This window comes from Sciurus vulgaris (genome assembly GCF_902686455.1).
Source record: "Sciurus vulgaris genome assembly, chromosome: 5".
NCBI classification, from domain to species: Eukaryota; Metazoa; Chordata; class Mammalia; order Rodentia; family Sciuridae; genus Sciurus; species Sciurus vulgaris.
Genome location: NC_136465.1, coordinates 114157400 through 114180719, shown reverse-complemented (window position 1 = coordinate 114180719; position 23320 = coordinate 114157400). Strand labels below are relative to the sequence as shown.

General features: G+C 38.8%; 1 protein-coding gene across 6 annotated transcripts in view; it reads right to left on the bottom strand.

The window, feature by feature from the left end:
- The window catches only part of SCN8A (sodium voltage-gated channel alpha subunit 8), a 181802-nt gene that overhangs the window by 48972 nt on the left and 109510 nt on the right, over positions 1 to 23320 (bottom strand). For 4 of the 6 annotated variants that reach the window (XM_079139767.1, XM_079139766.1, XM_079139768.1 and 1 more), the window contains 3 exons: positions 20739 to 21134; positions 6299 to 6431; positions 280 to 518 (listed from right to left, as the gene is read on the bottom strand). In XM_079139767.1, coding sequence (XP_078995893.1) covers positions 280 to 518; positions 6299 to 6431; positions 20739 to 21134 — 768 coding nt within the window. Of the gene's footprint in view, positions 1 to 279; positions 519 to 6298; positions 6432 to 6859; positions 6993 to 20738; positions 21135 to 23320 lie in introns of those variants that run through there. The other 2 variants (XM_079139769.1, XM_079139771.1) reach the window with 2 other exon arrangements.

The following is a 23320-nucleotide window of genomic DNA, read 5'->3' as shown; positions in this document are numbered from 1 at the left end:
ACCAGCCCACTGTCCCTTGCCTCCCATTCTGTCGCCATGGTTGGTTTCTTGCCAATAGCTCCTAAATGACGTCTTCAAAGTTCTGTAGAAAGAGGAAACAGCTGAGGGATCACAACAGTGAGCAGAAGTGCTGGTGTCACGGCATATGTGGAAGCATTTGTCTTCCAATTAACTATTACTTTCCTGTCAACTAAACTCCAGCTTTTAGTACCAGAAAAAGATGTTCGATAGGCAAAACATGCTCAAATCATCATATCAGGAGACGGCGCTCCATCTTACCAGATTTCCTACAGCCAAGACGTGTTCAAACTGTGGTGTCATAGGATGGTGCTCCATTGCCATGAAGAGTGTGTTTAGAACAATGCAGATGGTGATGGCTAAGTCCACAAAAGGGTCCATAACAATCAAGTTCACGATCTCTTTGAGTTTTATCCAGTAGGGATGACACTCCCAAATGAGGAAAGTGTTGGCAAATTTATACCAGCATGGTGGGCACTTTCTCTGAGACTCTTCCAGTTCTGCAGTTAGAAAAGAACAAAGATGGCCCCTCAATCAGAGTGAGAAAACAAAGGGAACAATATGATCATTGGGGTCTATGAGAATAAAGGATGTCTGAGTGCTGATATTCCTAAGTGTTTCCCTCAGTTCTTTCCCTTAAAGTAGAGAGGAGGCACGGTCCATGCAAGTCACTTCCCCATCAACAATGATCTAGTTATAATTTATGTAAAACCCAAACTTCCAGTTAAGGTGTAGACCATGGTGGTTAGGAGCTTGGCCTCTGGGGTCTGACTTCTTGGTTCAAATGGCTTCAATGCTTACAAGATGTGTGTACTCAGGAAGGTAACTGACTTCTCTAGGGTTCAGTTGCCTTGTCTGTAAAACTGAGCACAGACTTTTTAGGTTCTGGGACTAAATGAAGTGTATAACTCATTTCATGAGGCTCTATGAGTTGGATTGAGGGTTAAAGGGGATGATCATCTAAAGCAGTTAGCACAGTGCCTGGCACAAGGCAGGTCCTCACTAAATAGTAGGGATTATAGTATACATTGTAGCAATAAGTTCTTATCAGAGAAGCCATCAAAAGCACACACTCTGAGGCCAGGCACACCTAAGTGTGCAAAACATCTGCAAAATGTAGGACCTTGAGTATGTTACTTCCATTTGTTGTGAGAATTGAAGGAACTAAGATATCCACAAAGTGCCCAAGAACACCCTAGCATAGAATAAGTTCTATGGAAGCATTTGCCATTATTATTATTTTCATCAGCAAAATCAGCATTGTCAGCCAGCATTCCTGTGGAATATGTCTAGTATGTTCTCAAAGAAGTACATACAAGTCACTGTTCCCACCTTCAGTGAGTTTGTAACTCACAGCTGAGTTAGAAATACAATTCATATCCCTTACTTCCTTCTTTCCTCTCTTCCCTTCTTCTCTCTTGCCCTTTCCTACTCTAATCTTTTCCTTCTCTCTCTGCAGCTTTTTTCTTCCCCTCATTTGGTCTGTTTCTTCTTTCCTTTTTATTTTTCTCTTTTTCACCCTCTCTTTCTTTTAAAAGAACCACCTGTTTTTTTCAAATAAGACTTCATAAGCCAAGAATTGCTGGAGTTGGAGCAGGACAGGAGCCTAGCGCCCAGTCTAGTTGACTTCTTCCTTCCCTGAGGCATTTCCCCAGAAACCTAGACTCTCATCACACAGATGGAGAAGTTGCTGGACTAGATGGTCTCTACACCAGCAGTGATGTTATTTATGAAGCAAAGATTAAAAGGAATGATTAGACAGCAAAGGCAGACAATCACTCAGTCCGTGGTCACACCAGCCTAGGCATGAGGACCCAGGCAGGTAACAAGTTCTCCTTGAATTAAGTATAAACTGTGTAATACCTAGGATTATAAAAACCCAAGGTCCTTAGCCTAAGAGAATGCTTTTTAAAAGAAATGTAACTCTGAAAACCTATTAGAATGATAATTCTTAGAAGGGAAGTATTGTTTCTAAAGGATTGGCTACAACAGCTTCCTTCCTCCTGCTATAACAGCTTCCTTTATTTTATTGACAAAATAAAAATCATTGTAGTAGTTTTAAAAAGTTCCCCAACATTTCCCCCAAGAACAAGATGGCTGCCGTAAATCAGTCTCCTTCCCCTTTCTCCAACCAGCTGGATGGTGCCCATGGTGATGGCTTTATTTTACATGGGGTGGTTTTGGTTGGGTGTCTGATTGGCTCCCTGGTTGCTAAGAAAATGGTTGCCTTGGTTTTCAGATTTAAGGGCCACAGTAAGCGCCACGTGGGAGTTTGCGTGGGAAAGGAAGTCTGTGAAGAAAATTTGCTTTGGCTTCTTCCTCATAGGACTCCCTCCCTTCTCAAGGTAAATTTAGTTTTCTTCCCCAAAAAAGAAAATGAAAAGGTTCTCTTATTTCCATAAATTCTTATAGTACATATTTGGAAATTTGGTTCCGTTCCTTTTTTTATCTCCTCCCTTCTCCAAATGTCTGCAGCCTGCCAGCACCTGGAGGTTGAAGCTTGACTGTTCACATTTCTGATAGATGACACAGTTGCCATGTTTTACAATGTACTAGGCCAAAAGTCTAGCCAGACAGCAAGGGGTTTTTCCTATCCTTTGTGGCACCAAGAAGATTCCTACGGGATACTAGGAAACTCTTATCTATATTTACTGAGAAGAGGAAATCTTCAGGATAATCTTCTGTCCCACAGAAAGTAACACAATGTGGAGTCTAGGAGCTAGAAAAAATCATTAGGTGAACAGGGAGTTTTATAAAATGACTTACAACCTTGCAAATTGTTACTTGCCCCACATGTCTGAATAGTGAAGTATCTGGTCTCGAGGAATGGGTTAATAGAAGGGAGTGAGGTGTCCAAAGTTTTGTTTGTTTCCCCCAACTTTGTTTCCGGACATTTTTAGAGATTTTACTTACTGCAGGTCTCAGCCTGTGGGTACTGGTAAGTGTTTTCTGAAAGAGCCTAAGTCCACCAAGATGGTGTATATTGGTAGACTAAGAGGTTCCTAAAGACAGGGGGAAAGGGGTTCTGTCAATTCAACACCTTTTTTTTTTTTTTTTTTTTGTATACTAGGGATTGAACCCAGGTGTGTTTTACCACTGAGTTACATTCCCAGGCCATTTTTATTTATTTATTTTTTAAAATTTTGAGACAGGGTCCCACCAAGTTGTTTAGGGCTTTGCTAAATTTCTAAAGCTGGCCTTGAACTTGCAATCCTCCTGCTTCAGACTCCTGAGTCACTGCGATTATAGGCTTGTGCCACTGTGCCTGGCTCAATTCAATAACTCTTAAGTACTTGCAATGTGCTGTACACTAGGGGTACAGTGATGAAAGTCCCCACCCTCACTGAGCTTTCAGATCTACAGAAAAGGCAGATACCAAACAAGTAATTGCACTGACCCTCAATGCTTATCAGTTGAGCTAAAGAATGAGTAAGTAAGCAGTGGCAGCAATACTTATGGCCAGTTACTGCTAGGAAGTGTCTAAAACTGTTTTACCTGAGAGTAATGCCAAGTCTCATCACTAACTCTTCATTCTTACTTCCCCAACTATTTTCCCTTCTCCCCCAGTTTTACTGCCTTGAGAAGTAAGACTATACTATTCTTTGCTTATACCCCACTCCCAGCCCTTTGAAATATCCCCAAAGTTTATGGCTCAGCTAGTTGTGAATCCTGCTGAGTTTATTGGATCCTTGTATGTCTGTAACAGGAAGGACTGAGATAGGCAGGGTTTTCTAACTGATTACAGGATTCTAGAATTCTTCACTGTAGTTTGTAAACCATTAGGTAGGTAGGAGCCTACTATTTTATTACTATATTATTTTAAAATAATTATTTTAATCTTTGTATTAAAAATAACATCAGTTTCCTAACTGCAAGTCTGAGAAGCAGGAATAATTATTCATTCAATGCTGGCTATTAATGTAGCAAGCATTAAATATGGAGCATTTATAGGAATGGTTAAATAGTAATGATCCTTTTCTTTTTCACTCATCTTGCTATTTTGCCCAGCCTGGTCTCAAGCTTGGGATTGTGGGATCTTCCTGCCTCAGCCTTCCAAACAGCTGGGACTACAGTGTGTATTACCACTCCAGGCTAGATCTTTCTTAATGTCTTTTAATTCCCTCTTATATTATTCAGGTCCAGCCATTCACTGTTCTTTCCTATTAGCTTTAACTAAAGAGTTCAAATATAAGGTGAGTGAACAGGAAGAATGTCTGGGCAGGAATCAGCAGGACTGATACAAGCTATATGAATAGTAGGGCACAGAAAAGGAAAAAGAACTGAAATGGTTTTCTACTCAGAAACACGACTACAGTTATCTGTCTTCTGAGTGATCCTTACACCTACCTTTTAATGTGCATGTTGGTGGGTAGAGGGTGAAAAACGAGTAGAGGATAGAAAGAAGTGAAAAGGGAGCTTTCAAATGCCCAATGATTTATAACCCAGTCAGGAGAGAGATGGCAGCTCTAAGGCTTCCAGAAGGAATGCTGCAGCACCAAAACGTCCTACTATTCCAAGTACAACAAAATTCAGTTGGACAAATAATATCCCGAGCCTCTACTTTTGCCAGACCCTGTGCTAGGCCACTGTAGCACTCAATAAATAACTGCATTGAATAGTTGTCTTGTTCTGATGTCTATGCCAATAATAAAATGTACTTGTTGGAGGGTGTTAACTGTTTATTCACAACTGCCATTGATGCTTGGAGAAATCCTATCTTGGTATCCAAGCAAACAATAAAATTAGCCAAAGTTCTTAAGCTAGTGTTTCATAGCTTGGAATTCTTATTATCGGCAATTATTTGCCTGCAAATCTCAAAGTATAAGTTACAATGTTTAAAGATGTTCTATCAGGCAGGCACAGTAGCACACTCCTGTAATCCCAGTGTCTCAGGAGGTCAAGGCAGAAAGAATGCAAATTTGAGGTCAGCCTCAGCAACTTAGCGAGCTCCTCAGTAGCTTAGTGAGACCCTATCTCAAAATAAAAACAATTAAAAAAAAAAAAAAAAAAAAAAAAAACTAGTGAGGATGTAGTTCAGTGGATTTAACCCCAGCACCACCTTCTACCCGATAGTAGTTCTATCAGATAATGATCTCAATGGGAATTAAAATCAGAATGAATAGAGGTTGTTCAGGGAAGCTGAAAGCAGTTATTTCAATATTCTTTTTATCTAATATGTTCTCAAGATTAGCGCACTTATGGTTTTGTTTAATTCCTTTACATAAATGCTCTTGGGGAGTTCCTTTAGGAATTCTCCCTCCAATGCCACACCCACCAATAATACACACATGCTGAATAGATGAGTTGGATTTCAATGACCCCAAAATAACTTGTCCCATGGCTGGCAGAATAATGTTAAATGCCCCTATCTCAGGGACTCTGGCTGTTGCTGGGTTAGCCCAGGTGCATGAACTCTGAAAACAGCAATCTGATGCCTCATGAATAGTCTGAACATATAACGAGTCAAATGAAGATACAGACAGAATTAATGGGAATCTTGCCAAAGGAAAACCTGGTCTCTGACTTTACCTCCAAGAGAAGCCCGGAATATATGCCAGGCCTGGAGAAACGGCTGATACTTGCCAGGGGCTCAGCTATTCCTCAACATGTCATGTGTCATGGAGAAACCACCTCAAACAGAGAGTCCATCACTGACAACAGCATCACTGCAGACATGCTATGATTCAATAGTGGCTGCTCTTTCCCTGTGGCACAGAGCACCCAAAGTAAAAGAGGTTCAGTTTACCTAGTCACACATCAAATATATCTATGGATATGTGGGGGTGTTTGAAGAGAGGCAGAATTAGGTGCAATCAAAATACACAGTACCTTCTTCCTTCAGGAAAACCCAAAAGGGCTCTAAGTAATTAAAAAGGAAGAGAGGAAGGTGTGGTCTGGGGTAGAGGCCACGGAAGGGGATTCCATCATGTATCTTTGCAGTGCTTCACCCACATTCCCTGATGTCTCACAACACCCCACAGGCTCCTCATGATGCTGATTACTGAGGCCTCCTGAGATTTTCTGGCTCATTGTCTGGTGCTCCTTTGGCCTTCTTACCTGTCTGTGTACGATGCTAGCAGTTTTGAAGTCCTTGTCTGATTCTCTGCACATAAATTTGTGAAGAGAATTTGTGATCCTGGTTTCTATAACCAGTAAGATCTATTCCTAAAACTCAGAGATAGTTTTTTAAAAACTCAGATCAAGCGATAGGGATTATATTTACCATGCACACTATGTACTTATACCTCAGCAGCTTGGACTGGCATCACAGGGCACATACCTTCTACTAATGTATTTGTAACAACACTCATTATACTGTTGATTCTGTCCTTCCGCCCATAGGAGGCCAGTTGGTCCATGGACACTAAAAGAGATCCAGGGCCTTTCTTCTTAATTTCCACCTCAGTTGTTGCCTAAAAAAGATAGCATTAAGGTAAGAAAGATCTGATAAATGCAAGGCTGGGCCTTACTGGATAGATGGTCCAGACCATCTATCTTGTGAACAAGAACATATCATCTTCATTATTTCTTAAATTTATTTTCTAACATCAATCCAGCAATCCTAAGTCACTTTAAGAATGAAATAAGTTGGCTACAGTTCATCCTTAGTTCTATAGATAAGAGCAAGTCACTTAAATTTATGCAAATCTACAATGAACCCAAGATTCTGGCTGGGACCCAAATACCTCACCTGGTTAATTCCAAGCATACAGTAGACAGACCATATACCCTAGGGTAACTGCCATCAGGAGTGAACCCTGAGTTTTCCTGTCTAGTCTTACATTCACAGCATTTAGCTAGAACTGGTTCACATGATAAAATAAGTCAAATTCACTTTTACCTGAAATTTCACTGAGACCAAGTTCCTGATCACACTGAATATTATATTTTTTCCCTGATATTGTTTCTTCCCTGGGTAGGAGCACCGTTACACTTAATAAATTGCCCCTTTCAAAGACCAAATACACATTAGCCTAACTAAGCAAGTTGAAGTTCTACTTCAAATCTCCTCTGAGTCACTGTAAGAAAAAAATATACATATATGTAAACACATACGTATGTATCTGCATGGGTATATGTGTGTATACATATATGTGTGTGTGTATGTATATATCTCCCCAATTTGGAAACAGAGAATTGCTAAGTTGCCCAGGCTGGCCTCAAGTTTATGGTTTTCCTGCCTCAGCCTCCTGAGTAGATGAGATTACAGGTATGTACCATCATGCCTGGCCTCATTATATGTTTATCTTGCCACATAACAATTTTATTTTTATGAGTTAACCTGAAATGTTCAAATTTCCAACCAAATAAAAATGGAAAAACATCAAATTGCTATAAAAATATTTGTTAGAGCTTTGGATCCAAGTTGGTGGACTAGAGGGAGGCTGTGTTCCTTGTCACTCCGTAACTCCGGTTTCAAGCAGAGGATATCTGTTTCTTGGTGAGGCAGTTTTTGCTGCTTATTGATCCCTTGCTGTTTACCCCATTTGTCTGCTGTGACCACCTGCAATCTGCCAGCATATCAACGCCTGTTTTGAGTGCAGACTGCTCACTGTCAGGCGCCTATCATCCGCCATTTGCCTGCCTCTCGCCTGTCCATCACCTGCCTTACACCTATTCATCACCCAAAGCACGAGGTTCACCTCCCGCTCGTCCCACAACAGTCAGCAAACCGATCGCCTACCGCCAGTGGAGCACCAGCTGCCTGCTGTTGCCTGGAAGTTCACTGTGACAGTACCTGCAGGTTTGATTACACGTGGCTGCTGCCATTTTGAGACAATAGCCAGGCCCCATAGGACCCCTGGCCAGACTGACTGAGCCCCATCTCCACGATCCCTCAGCTCCACCAATCACTCCCTCTCTAGGACCCTCACATTGACTGACTGCTCCCTGCCGCCAGGACCCCCAGACCAAATGACTGAGCCCTATCACTGGGACGCCAGACGGACTGCACCCGGCCTCCAGGATCCCACAACCATACCAAACACACCCGACTCCAGGATCTCTGCCTGACCAACCACACCCCACCTCCAGGACCACCAGCTGACCATGTCCACACCCTAAGCTGCAGGTCCCCATTTGCCAACACATTTTGAACCCAGAGTAGCCATCTTGGATAATCCTGGAAGTCGGAGCTCAGATCTTTAGGTGGGGCAAATCCCATCCTGAGACGCCTTGCTGGAGACTTGAAGCTCAATGTCAGGTACCTCTCATGCATCAGGCTACTGAACACTGGGAGGTTTCATTATTATATGACTGTTATACTGTAGATTTTCTTTTTTCTCTTATTGAAAAATTTTAAGTTTTTATTTCTTTACTTTTCTTGCTTTCTTTTCCTTTTGTTTACCTGTTCCCTCAGAGTCTCTTTCTCCCTTTTGTGCATGCTAACATCCAATTTCTTTTGATTACACTCTCACCCTTTATATTTTCTAGAACTTCTGTATATTCTTCTCTTATCCCATTAACAGCCACATTCTACATCCCTCTGCATCCTCTTTGTCCTCCATTAGAAACTGCAGACCTTATTGCAAATTTGTTGGTTTTACCGAAGATAATATTTGAACTCATTCTGTTTATTATGACAATTTTGTTATTGTCCTCATAGGGGTTATTTGGTCTAGGAGTGCATAGTGTCTGATTTGGGCACTGCTAATATTGATCTCCCCTTAAAGAAAAGGTTTTGGAAATCTATAGGGCCACTATAAGCCTAAGGGGGAAATCTGCAAGACCCCAGATCTGCAGCGCTAGAGGGGAAGATACAGGAACAACATGAAGAAACAAGAGAAGAAAATGATCCAAACGAATCTAGATTCTATATTAATAGAATCCAATGAAAGTATGTTAGAGGAAATGTCAGAAAAGGACTTCAGATTATACATGATTAAGATGATTCACGAAGCAAAGGATGAGATAAGAGAGCAAATACAGGCAATGAATGATAATACCAATAAGCTGAAAGAGCAACTGCAGAAAGCAAAGGATCATTTCAACAAAGAGATAGAGATTCTCAAAAAAAACCAAATGGAAATCCTTGAAATGAAGGAAACAATGAACCAAATAAAAAACTCAATGGAAAGCATCACCAAAAGACTAGACCACTTGGAAGACAGAACCTCAGACAATGAAGACAAAATATTTAATCTTGAAAATAAAGTTGCCCAAACAGAGAAGATGGTAAGAAATCATGAACAGAATCTCCAAGAACTATGGGACATCATGAAAAGATTTAAGTATTAGTGGGATTGAGGAAGGCACAGAGATACAAACCAAAGGAATGAACAACCTATTCAATGAAATAATATCAGAAAATTTCCCAATCCTGAAGAATGAAATGGAAAATCAAATACAAGAGGCTTACAGAACACCAAATGTACAAAATCACAACAGATCCACACCAAGGCACATTATAATGAAAATGCCTAACATTCAAAATAAAGATAGGATTTTGAAGGCCACGAGAGATGAGCATCAGATTACATATAGGGGGAGACCAATACGGATAGCAGCTGACTTCTCAACCCAGACTCTGAAAGCAAGAAGGGCCTGGAACAACATAATTCAAGCTCTGAAAGAACATGGTTGCCAAACAAGAATCCCATACCCAGCAAAACGAACCTTCAGGTTTGAAGATGAAATAAAACCCTTCCATGATAAACAAAAGTTAAAAGAATTTACAAATAGAAAGCCTGTGCTACAGAATGCTCTCAACAAAATATTCCATGAGGAGGAAATGAAAAACAACAATGGAGGTCAGCAAGGGAGGAACTACCTTAGAGAAAAATCACTCAAAGGAGAAACCAAGCCAACTTAAAAACCAAAAATAGGACCAAATGACTGGGAATACAAATCGTTTCTCAATAATAACCCTGAATGTTAATGGCCTGAACTCATCAATCAAAAGACATAGACTGGCAGAATGGATTAAAAAGAAAGACCCAACAATATGCTGCTTGCAAGAGACTCATCTCATAGAAAAAGACAGCCACAGACTAAAGGTGAAAGGATGGGAAAAAACCTACCATGCACATGGACTCAGTAGAAAAGCGGGGGTTTCCATCCTTATATCAGATAAAGTGGACTTCAAGCCAAAGTTAGTCAGAAGGGATAAAGAAGGACATTACATACTTCTTAAGAGAACCATAAATCAGGAAGACATAACGATAGTAAATATTTATGCCCCAAACAATGGTGCATCCCTGTACATCAAACAAATCCTTCTCAATTTCAGGAATCACATAGACCACAACACAATAATTCTGGGTGACTTTAACGCACCGCTGTCACCGCTAGATAGATCTTCCAAACAAAATCCTACCAAAGAAACCATAGAACTCAATAACACAATCAATAACCTATACTTAATAGACATATATAGAATATTCCATCCATCAACGAGTGGTTTCACTTTCTTCTCAGCAGCACATGGAACCTTCTCAAAAATAGACCATATGTTATGCCACAAAGCAGCCCTTAGGAAATGCAAAAAAATAGAGATACTGCCTTGTGTTCTATCAGATCATAATGGACTGAGAGTAGAAATCAATGACAAAATACAAAACAGAAATTACTCCAACACCTGGAGACTAAATAATATGCTATTGAATGAAACATGAATAACAGAAAACATCAGGGAGGAGATAAAAAAATTCTCAGAGGTCAATGAGAATGACGATACAACATATCAAAATCTCTGGTTCACTATGAAAGCGGTACTAAGAGGAAAATTCGTTGCATGGAGCGCATTCCAGAAAAGAATGAAAAGTCAACAATTAAATGACCTAACATTACAGCTCAAAGCCCTAGAAAAAGAACAGAATAACAGCAAAAGTAGTAGAAGACAGGAAATAATTAAAATCAGAGCTGAAATCAATGAAATTCAAAAAATTGACAAAACAGAAAGTTGGTTCTTTGAGAAAGTAAACAAAATAGACAAACCCTTAGCCACACTAACAAGGAAAAGGAGAGAGAAAACTCAAATTACGAAAATTCGTGATGAAAAAGGAAATATCACGACAGACACCACTGAGATACAGAACATAATGAGAAGCTACTTTGAAAATCTGTATTCCAACAAAATACAAACTACCAAAGACATTGACAAATTTCTAGAGACATATGCTCCTCCCAAACTGAACCAGGAGGACATACACAATTTAAACAGATCAATATCAAGCAATGAAATAGAAGAAGCCATTAAAAACCTGCCATCCAAGAAAAGCCCAGGACCAGATGGATTCTCAGCTGAGTTCTACAAGACCTTCAAAGAAGAACTCATTCCAATACTTCTCAAAGTATTCCAGGAAATAGAAAAGGAGGGTACCCTATTGAACTCATTCTATGAAGCTAATATCACCCTCATACCCAAACCAGACAAAGACACATCAAGGAAAGAAAATCTTAGACCAATATCCTTGATGAATATAGATGCAAAGATCCTTAACAAAATATTGGCAAACCGTATCTAAAAACATATTAAGAAAATCTTGCACCATGATCAAGTGGGGTTCTTCCCTGGAATGCAAGGATGGTTCAACATTCGTAAATCAATAAACGTAATCCATCATGTCAATAGACTTCAGGATAAGAATCATATGGTTATTTCAATTGACACAGAAAAAGCGTTCGACAAAATACAACACCCCTTCATGCTCAAAACACTAGAAAAAATAGGGATAGCAGGAACATACCTGAACATTGTAAAGACTATTTATGCTAAGCCCATGGCCAACATCATTCTTAATGGAGAAAAACTGAAACCAGTCCCTTTAAAAACGGGAACAAGACAGGGATGTCCTCTTTCACCACTTCTATTCAACATTGTCCTCGAAACTCTAGCCAGAGCAATTAGGCAGACTAAAGAAATTAAAGGGATACGAATAGGAAAAGAGGAACTTAAGCTGTCACTATTTGCGGATGACATGATTCTATATTTAGAGGATCCCAAAACCTCCTCCAGAAAACTTCTAGACCTCATCAATGAATTCAGCAAAATAGCAGGCTATAAAATCAACACGCATAAACTAAAGCATTTTTATACACAAGCGACAAAACAGCTGAAAGGGAAATGAGGAAAACAACCCCATTTGCAATAGCCCCCCCAAAAAATACTTGGGAATCAATCTAATCAAAGAGGTAAAAGATCTCTACAATGAAAACTACAAAACACTGAAGAAAGAAATTAAGGAAGACCTTAGAAGATGGAAAGATCTCCCATGTTCTTGGATAAGCAGAATTAATGTTGTCAAAATGGCCATACTACCAAAAGTGCTATACAGATTCAATGCAATTCCAATTAAAATCCCAATGACATACCTTACAGAAATAGAGCAAGCCATCATGAAATTCATCTGGAAGAATAAGAAACCCAGAATAGCTAAAGCAATCCTTAGCAGGAAGAATGAAACAGGGAGTATGGCAATACCAGAACTTCAACTATACTACAAAGCAATAGTAACAAAAACAGCATGGTATTGGCACAAAAATACACAAGTAGATCAATGGTACAGAACGGACCCAAACCCAAATAAATACAATTTTCTCATACTAGACAAAGGTGCCAAAAATATGCAATGGAGAAAAGATAGCCTCTTCAACAAATGGTGCTGGGAGAATTGGAAATCCATATGCAACAGAATGAAGCTAAACCCCTCTCACCCTGCACAAAACTCAACTCACAATGGATCAAGGACCTTGACATCAGACCAGAGACCCTGCATCTTATAGAAGAAAAAGTAGGTTCAAATCTTCACCTTGTTGGCTTAGGATCAGACTTCCTTAACAGGACTCCCATAGCACAAGAAATAAAAGCAAGAATCAATAACTGGGATAGATTCAAACTAAATAGCTTTCTCTCAGCAAAGGAAAGTATCAGCAATGCGAAGAGAGAGCCTACAGAGTGGGAGAATATCTTTGCCACTCATACTTCAGATAGAGCACTAATTTCCAGAATATAGAAAGAACTCAAAAAACTCTACACCAAGAATACAAATAACCCAATCAACAAATGGGCTAAGGATAGGAACAGACACTTCACCGAAGATCTACAAGCAATCAACAAACATTATGAAAAAATGTTCACCATGTTTAGAAATAAGAGAAATGCAAATCAAAACTACCCTAAGATTCCATCTCACCCCAATTAGAATGGTGGTTATCAAGAATACAAGCAACAGTAGGTGTTAGCGAGGATGTGGGGAAAAAGGTACACTCATACATTGCTGGTGGGGTTGCAAATTAGTGCAGCCACTCTGGTAAGCAGCATGGAGGTTCTTTAGAAAACTGGGAATGGAACCACCATTTGATCCAGCTATTCCACTCCTCGGCCTATACCCAAAGGACTTAAAATCAGCATACTACAGAGATATAGCCACATCAATGTTCATAGCTGCTCGGTTCACAATAGCCAGACTGTGGAACCAACCTAGATGCCCTTCAATTGATGAATGGATAAAGAAACTGTGGTGTATATATACAATGGAATATTACTCAGCTATAAAGACTAATAAAATTATGGCATTTGCAGGCAAATGGATGAAATTGGAGAATATCATGCTAAGTGAGATAAGCCAATCTCAAAAATCCAAAAGACGAATGATCTCACTGATAAGCAGATGATGACACATAATGGGGGGTCGAGAGGGGCAAGAATGGAGGAAGGAGGGAGTGTATAGGGGGAAAAGAGGGGTGGGAGGGGTGGGGAGGAAGGAAAAAAATAACGGAATGAATCAAACATCATTACTCTATGTAAATGTATGAATATGCAAATGGTATGCTGTTACTTCATGTACAAACTGAAACAACATATATCTCATTGTTTACAATAAAAATAAATTAAAAAAAAAAACAAGGACTAAAGCCAATGAAAGATGTGAAAAACCCCCACTATAAAGTTGTATGATTTTGCTGAAAGAATCTTAAGGTCACCTAAATAAATGAAGAAATACACCACATTCACAGATTTTTAAGACATCAGAATTAAGATGCCCACTCTCCACAAACAGATCTACAAAATTCTAAGCTTTTTGATAGAAAATAAAATTCTAAAATGTATAAGCAACACTCAAAGCTCTACAATAGGAAAATAATCTTTTAAAAATAATATTCTTATTTAAATACCTTTATTTTATTTATTCATTTTTATGGGATGCTGAGAATAGAACCCAGTGCCTCACACATGCTGGCAAGCACTCTACCACTGAGTCACATGCCCAGCCTGGAAAACAATCTTAAAAATGATCTAGAATAGGAAAAATAATTTCTTAAAAATTGCCATCTTTGAAGGCTGGGGATATAGCTCAGTCGGTAGAGTGCTTGCCTCCTAAGCACAAGAACTTGGGTTCAATTCCCAGTACCAAAAAAAAAAAAAAAAAAAAGTCATCTTTTAAATATATTTAAAAAATGCCTCAATTTTAGACTCATTATAAGTTTACAATAATCAAGATAAACATGTATGAGCATAAGAACAGATACATAGCTCAAGGGGCCAGAACAGACTTCAGAAATAGAACCACATGTATACATCAATTCATTTTCAACCAAGGCACCAATTCAACTTTGGTAACTCTGGCTGAGGATTTCTCAGTTACTGTGGCAATTTGATCACACAGTGGAATACATTTAATAAAAAATATAGATGGCAGAGTATGTGAATATTTATGAAATATTATGTAATATTATGTATATTGAGATAAACAAAGATCAATGAAATCAGAAAAACAAGGTTATTTATTCAGAGCTTGCTATAGCAAGGAATCAGTCACTACCAGTTACATTCTGGCAGAGATTCAAAGGCAGGAAGAGTGGGAAATCTTTGTGGGAGAAAAAGGGAAGGTTTCAGGTGTGCCTTGATTTTAAGAGAAGGCTGCTGGCATGGGGAAACTGTAGGTGGACTAACTAGAAACAGATGTTCTATATAGAAAAGCATTTATTCTACTAAATTAAACAGTATTTATTCATCCATGATGTATAAATACATCTTCATCTTTATGGTTGACTTATATTCCACCGTCAGGATATAACCCATTTTGTTCATACGTTCATCAGTTGATTGCACTTGAGCTGTTTCCACTTTTTTGACTATTATGAATAATGATTTTGAGTATTCATTTACAATTTGTGTGTGTGACATATTTTCAATTCTCCTGGGTATACATCTAGGTGTAGAGCTGATGGGTCATATATTTAATTTTTTAAAATATGTACATATATATTTTTAGTTGTAAATGGACATAATATCTTTATTTATTTATTATTTTGTGGTAGGAGGATCAAACCCAGTGCCTCACACATGCAAGGCAAGTGCTCTACCAATGAGCTACAATCCCAGCCCCATATGTTTAACTTTAAAAAAAATTTTTTTTTAAGTTGTAGATGGACACAATACCTTTGTTTTATTTCTTTTTTTTTTTTTTTTTTTTTATGTAGTGCTAAGGATTGAACCCAGTGCCTCACACATGCTAGGCAAGTGCTCTACCATTAAGCTACAACCCCAGCCCCTACGTTTAATTTTCTGAGGACCTGCCAGACTATTTTCCAAAGTGGCTGTACAATTTTACATTCCTACTGCTAATGCTTACTTTGTATCTTCTATCAGACCACTGAGAAGGGAAGAAAACCTGGAGTAGACTCTCCCAAGTAAAGCAGATGTGCAATTTCTGCCTAGACCTCTGCTGGGGATTTTGTGAGTGTACCTCTGTTATGGGCTCAGCTACCCATTCTCATCACCTGGGAGAAAGCTGTTGGAAAGGATGGAGAAGATTTAATAACCCTTAAATCCAGTAGGTGTCTTTTAAAATTCATCCTATAAGAAGCCTTGGAATAAAACTATCAGTAATAGAGAAAGCAACTGAGAACTTTAAGTTCTTTAAAAGCTAAATCCAGTAACTAGGCATGATGGTGCACATCTGTACCTCCAGCAACTTGGGAGACCGAGGCAGCAGGATGGAAAGTTTGAGACAGCCTGGGCAACTGCGAGACTATCTCAAAATAAAAAAAATTAAAATGAAAAAGGGCTGGAAATGTAGCTCAGTGGTAGAGTGCCTCTGGGTTCAATTCCCAGTACCAAAAATTAAAAAAAAAAAAAAAAAAAATTAAATTAAACCCAGTATAAGTTATTCTATGTCTCTTAACCCAAATGCAAAGTATATCAGGGCATTTTGCTACTGGCTTCCAGTTTTCTATATTGCAGCAGTCCAGACAGCAGATTCTGTTCAAGGAAGCTCAACTTATTAATCCTAACTTGCTTTCACATGGAAATATATAACTAGAAATTTATTGGTCACCTTTCTTCGAACTAAAATCAATAGCATTTTAGACATGTTGTTAAAATCTAGCAATTAATTCCTTCTAAGACTTTCTAAAAATCTTTGTAGTGTTCTGCTTTTAAATCATTGTACAGTAATTTCTTTCATAAACAAAGGATCTTTAGAATACTAGAATAAGCCCTACCCTCCCCAAGTCAAGCAACTCTATAGAAATTCCACTCTCAACTTTTCAGGACAAACTAAATAAAAAAGTGTAATAAAAGTATAAAGAAAGGAAAGGTAATTGGCTTTCTGAATACCAAGAATGGCCTAAAGAATATGCTTCACATTTTTATGTTGTATTTAACCTTCACAACAGTCCTATAGCAAATTTTCTTTTGTTCCCCTCACCACTTCTTCTTCTTTTTTTTTAAATGGAAAAGAAATTGGATTTAGAGATATTACTTTCCTAGGAACATATGTGGAATGAAAAAATTGGGCTTTAGAGTTAGTACTATGTAATAGTTAATGGTTACAGTTCTGGTTAGAATGTCTGGATTCAAATCCTAGCTTTATAGATTGCTCACTATGCAATCTTGGACAAGTTTATTCCTCCAAGCCCCCTTTTGCCTTCTCAAAAGTGCAGACAAAAGAAGTATCTGTCTTACAGGAGGTGGGGCTGTGAGCATTAAATAATACTAGCTCATCTGCTTCAACTTGATTTCTGTTATGTTTGGTTTCTGGATTTCTGACAGCACCTGCTCTCTTTATGAGACCTGCTTTCTGAAACCAAAGATTAAGAAACAGGAAAAGATTCCCTTATTCGCTGTTTTAGCAGAAAGCAAAAGTAAAAATTTCTGAATTCTGAAAAATTAACACTACTCAATCACTATCACATAATTAAAGAAGACGTGAAAGGTTTTTTGTTGTTGTTGTTGTTGTTGTTTGTTTGATTTTTGTTTTTGGTAGTGGGGATTGAACCCAGAGGCACTTTACCACTGATCTACTTCCCCAATCCTTTTTATTTTTTGAGATAATCTTGTTAAGTTGAGGCTGGCTGGCACTGAACTTGTGATCCACCTGCCTCAGTCTCTTGAGTTGCTGAAATTACAGGCATGTGCCATCATACTTGGCTGAAAGGTTTTGGTTTTTTTTTTAATGTGTTTTGTGGTTGAAAGGTTTTGATCAGACTCTAATGATCTGGGTGCCTCTTTAACCCCTTATATTTCTTAATTTGAACCTGAAGAAAAAAAAATATAGATGTGGCATACGCTAAACGTGAGTACTGTGTAAGCCCAGCTTGGGGACCATCATTGACTCCTATATCACTTCATGAAGGAGTATGTATGACCCAAAGCCATCTAATGGTTTGGTGAAGACAAGTTAGTCCTTGGTTATAGACCCATTTAACATGTTTGATGGTAAGAATCTCTACATTCTAGCCCAAAGAGGCATTGGTTGTTCATTTGGCCTTGGCAGAGCAATTAATAACTCAAATTTTATAATTAAAATTTATAATATTAAGTTAACATAAAAGTGTTAATATATTGTATCCTTCTAAGAAAATGACTATTTCCCCTACTTTTCAAAGGAGCTTATAGTTAAGCTGTCAGAAAGATCTTTTTGCCATTAGGGAAACCTTGATTCAAATAAAAAGTTACTAAATCTCTGAGGAGGATATCACTTACTGAGTAGGGTGGTTCTAAGATTTAAGTAAGATAACATATACAAAGTGCTTAACACATTATAGTAAGAACTCAGTATGTGATAGCTATAATTATTATGTCCATTGTAGAAAACGGAAAGAAAAGTATAAGGAAGAAAAAGGTCACTAGTAATTTTTCCTCTCAAGGGCAACTACTGCTAACTTTTAGTCATCTTTTTCCTCCACATATTTTGTCTTTACATGAATTCTATTTCATACCACATAGACCATACATATCCTATTTTACTTGCTTTGCTCTTTTTTGGCCTATTAACATAAAAGACATTTTCCTACATTTATGACTAGCCACAATAGGTTCTTTATGGCTTCTAAAAAAGGAGTTTTTCCTAGTTATGAAACCCTTGGGAATGATACACTCTTGCCTATCACACCTTCCTGGCCACTTTGGGGTCTGGCCTCCTGGTCTTGGAAATTCTCAGTTTTGTCACCATCATCACTTGGGGCGCCACTGCAGAAAATCTCCTAAGTGCTTATGGGGTGCAGAGTATGTAAGCTTCCCCCAAATCCCAAAGGCATAGTTCTGTAGGCCACAGTGTAGAGTGGTAGAGAAAGCCTTATATTCCACAACCATCTGCTGAACTGATTCTCACACTTTTCTCCCAGAGTATGACAGAAGTCACAAAAAAACAAAAACACAAACCCCAAACCTGATCATGTGCCTTAAACTAAATCTGAAGCTCCTTTCTGGATACCTTCTCTCATCTCTTTTCTTCAGGGAAAGAAAGAGTAAGCTGTATTATTTGGCTTAAATGTTTGTTAAAACTGCTAGGACATTAAACTCAAATTGAGCACTAAGCATTTGAACTGTCTCCACTGTGCTGTCATGCTGAACTATCCCTCACTCTCCAATGATTTCAGCTCTTGTTTATTCAGAGAATATAATTATCCCTGTAATTGTTGAGCCCAAAATACATACCTACAGAAAGAATAGTGAAAATCAAATAAAAATTAAATATAAACATAATCATCTGTAACATTTGTTTTTGCCAACCCCTTTGGAACTCTGCAGTCACTACTACTACTACTACTACTACTACTATTACTATTATTATTCCCATTGTTATTGATATTAAAGAAACAAATCTCCGGAAGAGCAATGGCCAGTGACTGTGCAGAGAATACATTAAAATTAATTGGGAAACAGTAGACTGGAGTTTTTAAAGAGTCTAAGATTCTGGCTCTATCACTGATGAGCTGTATAAGCTAAAGGAACACAAATTCTCTGAGCCTACTTCCCATTTTAAAAATAGTAATCATTTTGTCAGTCTTACAGAATTTCTGCTTAGAACAAATTAAATAATGCATGTAAAAGTAATTTGTAGCTTTTAAAAAGGTACAAATGGGGGCTGGGGTTATGGCTCAGTGGCAGAGTGCTTGCCTAGCACATGTGAGGCACTGGGTTCAATCCTCAGCACCACATAAATAAAGTAAAGGTTCATCTACAACTTAAAAAAATTTTTTTAAAAAAGGGTATAAATTAAGGGGGAAATACTCTGCTTTTAAAACAACAGGGTAGGGGGAGATGAGACAATCTCAAACATATCCAAACTGTCTTTCGAATTTTTATCTATACAGTCAATAACTGCTCTAACATGCTAAAAAGAAAAATTGTTCTGAAAGATTTTATCCATGATTGTCCAGTTTTCCTCCATACATGCATCATGCTGATTAAAGGGCTGGCTATCTTCATGCTGTTAGAGGGTACTGAAGTGTTAGAACAATATAAATGGACATGCTATCTTTAGGAGCTTATATCAGCTAAGGAAGCACCAAGGAAAGTTAAGGAATTAGAGGTAGAAAGGATAAGGATCACCAAGGTCATAATTTCAAACTCAAAAAAAAAAAAAAAAAAAAAAAAAAAAGGTATAAACAGCTTAGAATTTAAAGAAAGGTTAAGAGATGGCTCTTCCCAAAGAGGGGACCACTACTGGAACCCCACAGACAAGTGATTTTGTGAAGCTAGTACATGCAACTCCTTCAGAGCCTGACATTTGACTACATTTAAAATTCATCTTTTGATTCCCTTCTCCTTCCTCCCCCATACATTATGTGTTCTTGCCCCAACCTCCCAATTTTTCCTCCTTTGACTTATTTCCATTTCAATTCCTTCTAAGAGTCTAGGTCCAATTTCCAACTGGGTCTTAACCTCTCCTTGCCTGGCTTCCCTGGTACACACCTCTGGCTCCAGCATCACACAAGAACATTCCTCTTTGGAAAAATCACATTTCATCCTTCTACAGGAAAGAGAAAATTATTCAAAACTATATTACTTTCTTTTTAAGAGAAAGAATAAGATCTTTAAATTTCAAGCTGTTTCCCTAGGAGGAGAGAGGAAGTAGGGGGAAGAGAAGCAACGGTGATTCCAAACCGGCTCAGACTTGGTCATTGGTGGTGGCACAGTAGCATTCTCATTCCATCCGGGCAGTCAGTAAATGCAGGTAGGGGGAGGGGAACAGATGGGCAGACAGATTTGCAAAGATGGAGAGAGAGAGGTAAGATAAAAGGAGTTGATGGTAAAGGGAATTAGAAACAAGGAAGGGTGTTGGAAGGGGATTGGCGTAAGGAATAAACAAAGGAGGTAACAGAGGCAGGGCTGAAGAGACACAGAGAAACAAACCAGGAGGGAGAGAACTTAAAAGGCCGAGGTATTAATAAGGGTGGGATTGAGAGACAAGTGCCATGGTTAGGAGGGGCGAGGGGAAGGGAGCGGAGAGACTGCCATGCCTAGCCTCATCTACTGGGTACTTCCTTACACTGTCATCGGTAGCTGCCTTATCTATTTTCACCTCTGGCAGGAGCCGCCCACCGATGTGGGAGCCAGGCCCGCCGATGAGCGACACCACGCCATTGCAGTCCACGGTGCTGTTGCGCTTCACGCTGCGCCGCAGACTGGGGAAGATACGGGAGGAGCGGCTGCCCTGGCTGTAGCCGCTGTAGCCGCTGTAGCTGCTGCGACGCTCACGGGCCCGGATTGGGATAAACAGCGAGTCCCTGCGGCCTTCACTCTCCTCCACAGTGCTGTGCTCATCGTCTGCAAACTCGTTCTCTGAACCTGGGTCTCGGAACCGCCCAGGGCCCCGGAAGCTGAAGATGCTGCTTTTGCTGTTGTGGCGGGAGAGGAAGGGTGAGCCTGGGATGCTGAGTAGTGACTGAAGGGGGAAGAAGAAAGAAAGAGAGGCATGAGTTGGGCTGGGACCCCTTACAAGATAAGCAAAGACAGTGGAGATTCCCCACCCCCGCACCCCGCTCCAAGCCCCACCCTGACAGCTCTCTTATCACAATGCAAATGTTCCCGGAGAGTAATGCTGGCTGTTGCATTTCCACTAGTTCATCACCCACTGGTACTTCCCCTCGCCCATACTCCTGAGATACACCTGTATCTGACCAGCTAACGATCCAGCAACTCTACTTGCTGTTCACTCAGGGATCGCTAAGACGCTTTTCTTCTCACGTTTTAGGTGGTTGATCCACTGGGAAGCACATCGCTATGCATACTTATGGGTTCACAATGAGTGTGCCTTCAGTTTACTCAAGTTAAACTTCTATGCCACACTTAACAAAAAGAAAGAACTTGAAAAGTGCCCATACCACTTACCATTCCCCTCATTAGTACCACTCTACAGTGGTCTTCAGTGCCTTTAAGTTTAGTTGAATATTATGTATGCCCTCTCCCACCTCACTTTGAAGTGAACATAACATTTTTTAAAATCAGATATTTGTCTATTTTTATTTATTTATTTTTATCATAAACAAATGGGGTACAACTTATTTCTGGTTGTACATGAAGTAGAGGCATACCATTTGTGTAATCACACACTTACATAGGGTAATGGTGTTTGATTCATTGTTATTTTTTCCTCCCCCCCCACCCCTCTTTTCCCTCTATACAGTTCCTCCTTCCTCCATTCTTGCCTCCCTCCCATCCCCCATTATGTATCATTATCTGCTTATCAGGGAGATCGTTCACCCTTTGGTTTTTTGAGATTGGCTTATCTCACTTAGCATGATATTCTCCAATTTCATCCATTTGCCTGCAAATGCCATAACTTTATTATTCTTTATGGCTGAGTAATATTCCATTGTATATATATGCCACAGTTTCTTTATCCATTCATCAATTGAAGGGCATTTAGGTTGGTTCCACAATCTGACTATTGTGAACCGAGCAGCTATGAACATTGATGTGGCTGTATCTCTGTAGTATGCTGATTTTAAGTCCTTTGGGTATAGGCTGAGGAGTGGAATAGCTGGGTCAAATGGTGGTTCCATTCCCAGTTTTCTAAAGAACCTCCACGCTGCTTACTAGAGTGGCTGCACTAATTTGCAACCCCACCAGCAATGTATGAGTGTACCTTTTTCCCCACATCCTCGCTAACACCTACTGTTGCTTGTATTCTTGATAACCACCATTCTAATTGGGGTGAGATGGAATCTTAGGGTAGTTTTGATTTGCATTTCTCTTATTACTGAGATGTTGAACATTTTTTCATATATCTGTTGATTGCTTGTAGATCTTCTTCTGTGAAGTGTCTGTTCATATCCTTAGTCCATTTGTTGATTGGGTTATTTGTATTCCTGATGTAAAGTTTTTTGAGTTATTTATATATTCTGGAAATTAGTGCTCTATCTGAAGTATGAGTGGCAAAGATTTTCTCCCACTCTGTAGGCTCCCTCTTCACAAAATCAGACATTTGAATAGTTGTAAATTATATAATTCCCAGTTTAAACAATTGTAAATTACATAATTCTCTACATCAATATTTTCAAATAAAACCACCACTTAAATTTTTTTCACTTTTTCTCCTGCCATTCCACATTCCCTAGGGAATTTTATGCAAATCTATTTAATGTTTTGATACATTTTATTGATCACTCTTGAATACTCCTAGGCAACAAAAAATTAGAAATGACCTCTTTAAATTAAAAAACATTCCTGTGACCATTAAAATTAAAAATAATTTTTAAAAAATGTCTTGCATTGTTATTATAATTCTTATAAATATAATTGCTCAAGCTATACAAATATATTACACATTATAAGTAATTAGCTTAAACAGAAAATTGTATTAAAATGTATCTCTTAATGAGATGGATGAATTTATTTATTTTTAAATTTTTATTTATATCTTTGGAACTGGGGATTGAACCCAGGGGTGCTTTACCACTGGGCTACATCCCCAGCCCTTTTTATTTATTATTATTTTGAGACAGGGTCTTGTTAAATTGCTTAGGGTCTCACTAAATTGCTGAAGCTGGCTTTGCAGGTTTTGTTTTTTTTTAAAATTGGGGCTTGACTATTTGTTGTAATACTTATTATCAGAATGACACACGGCTC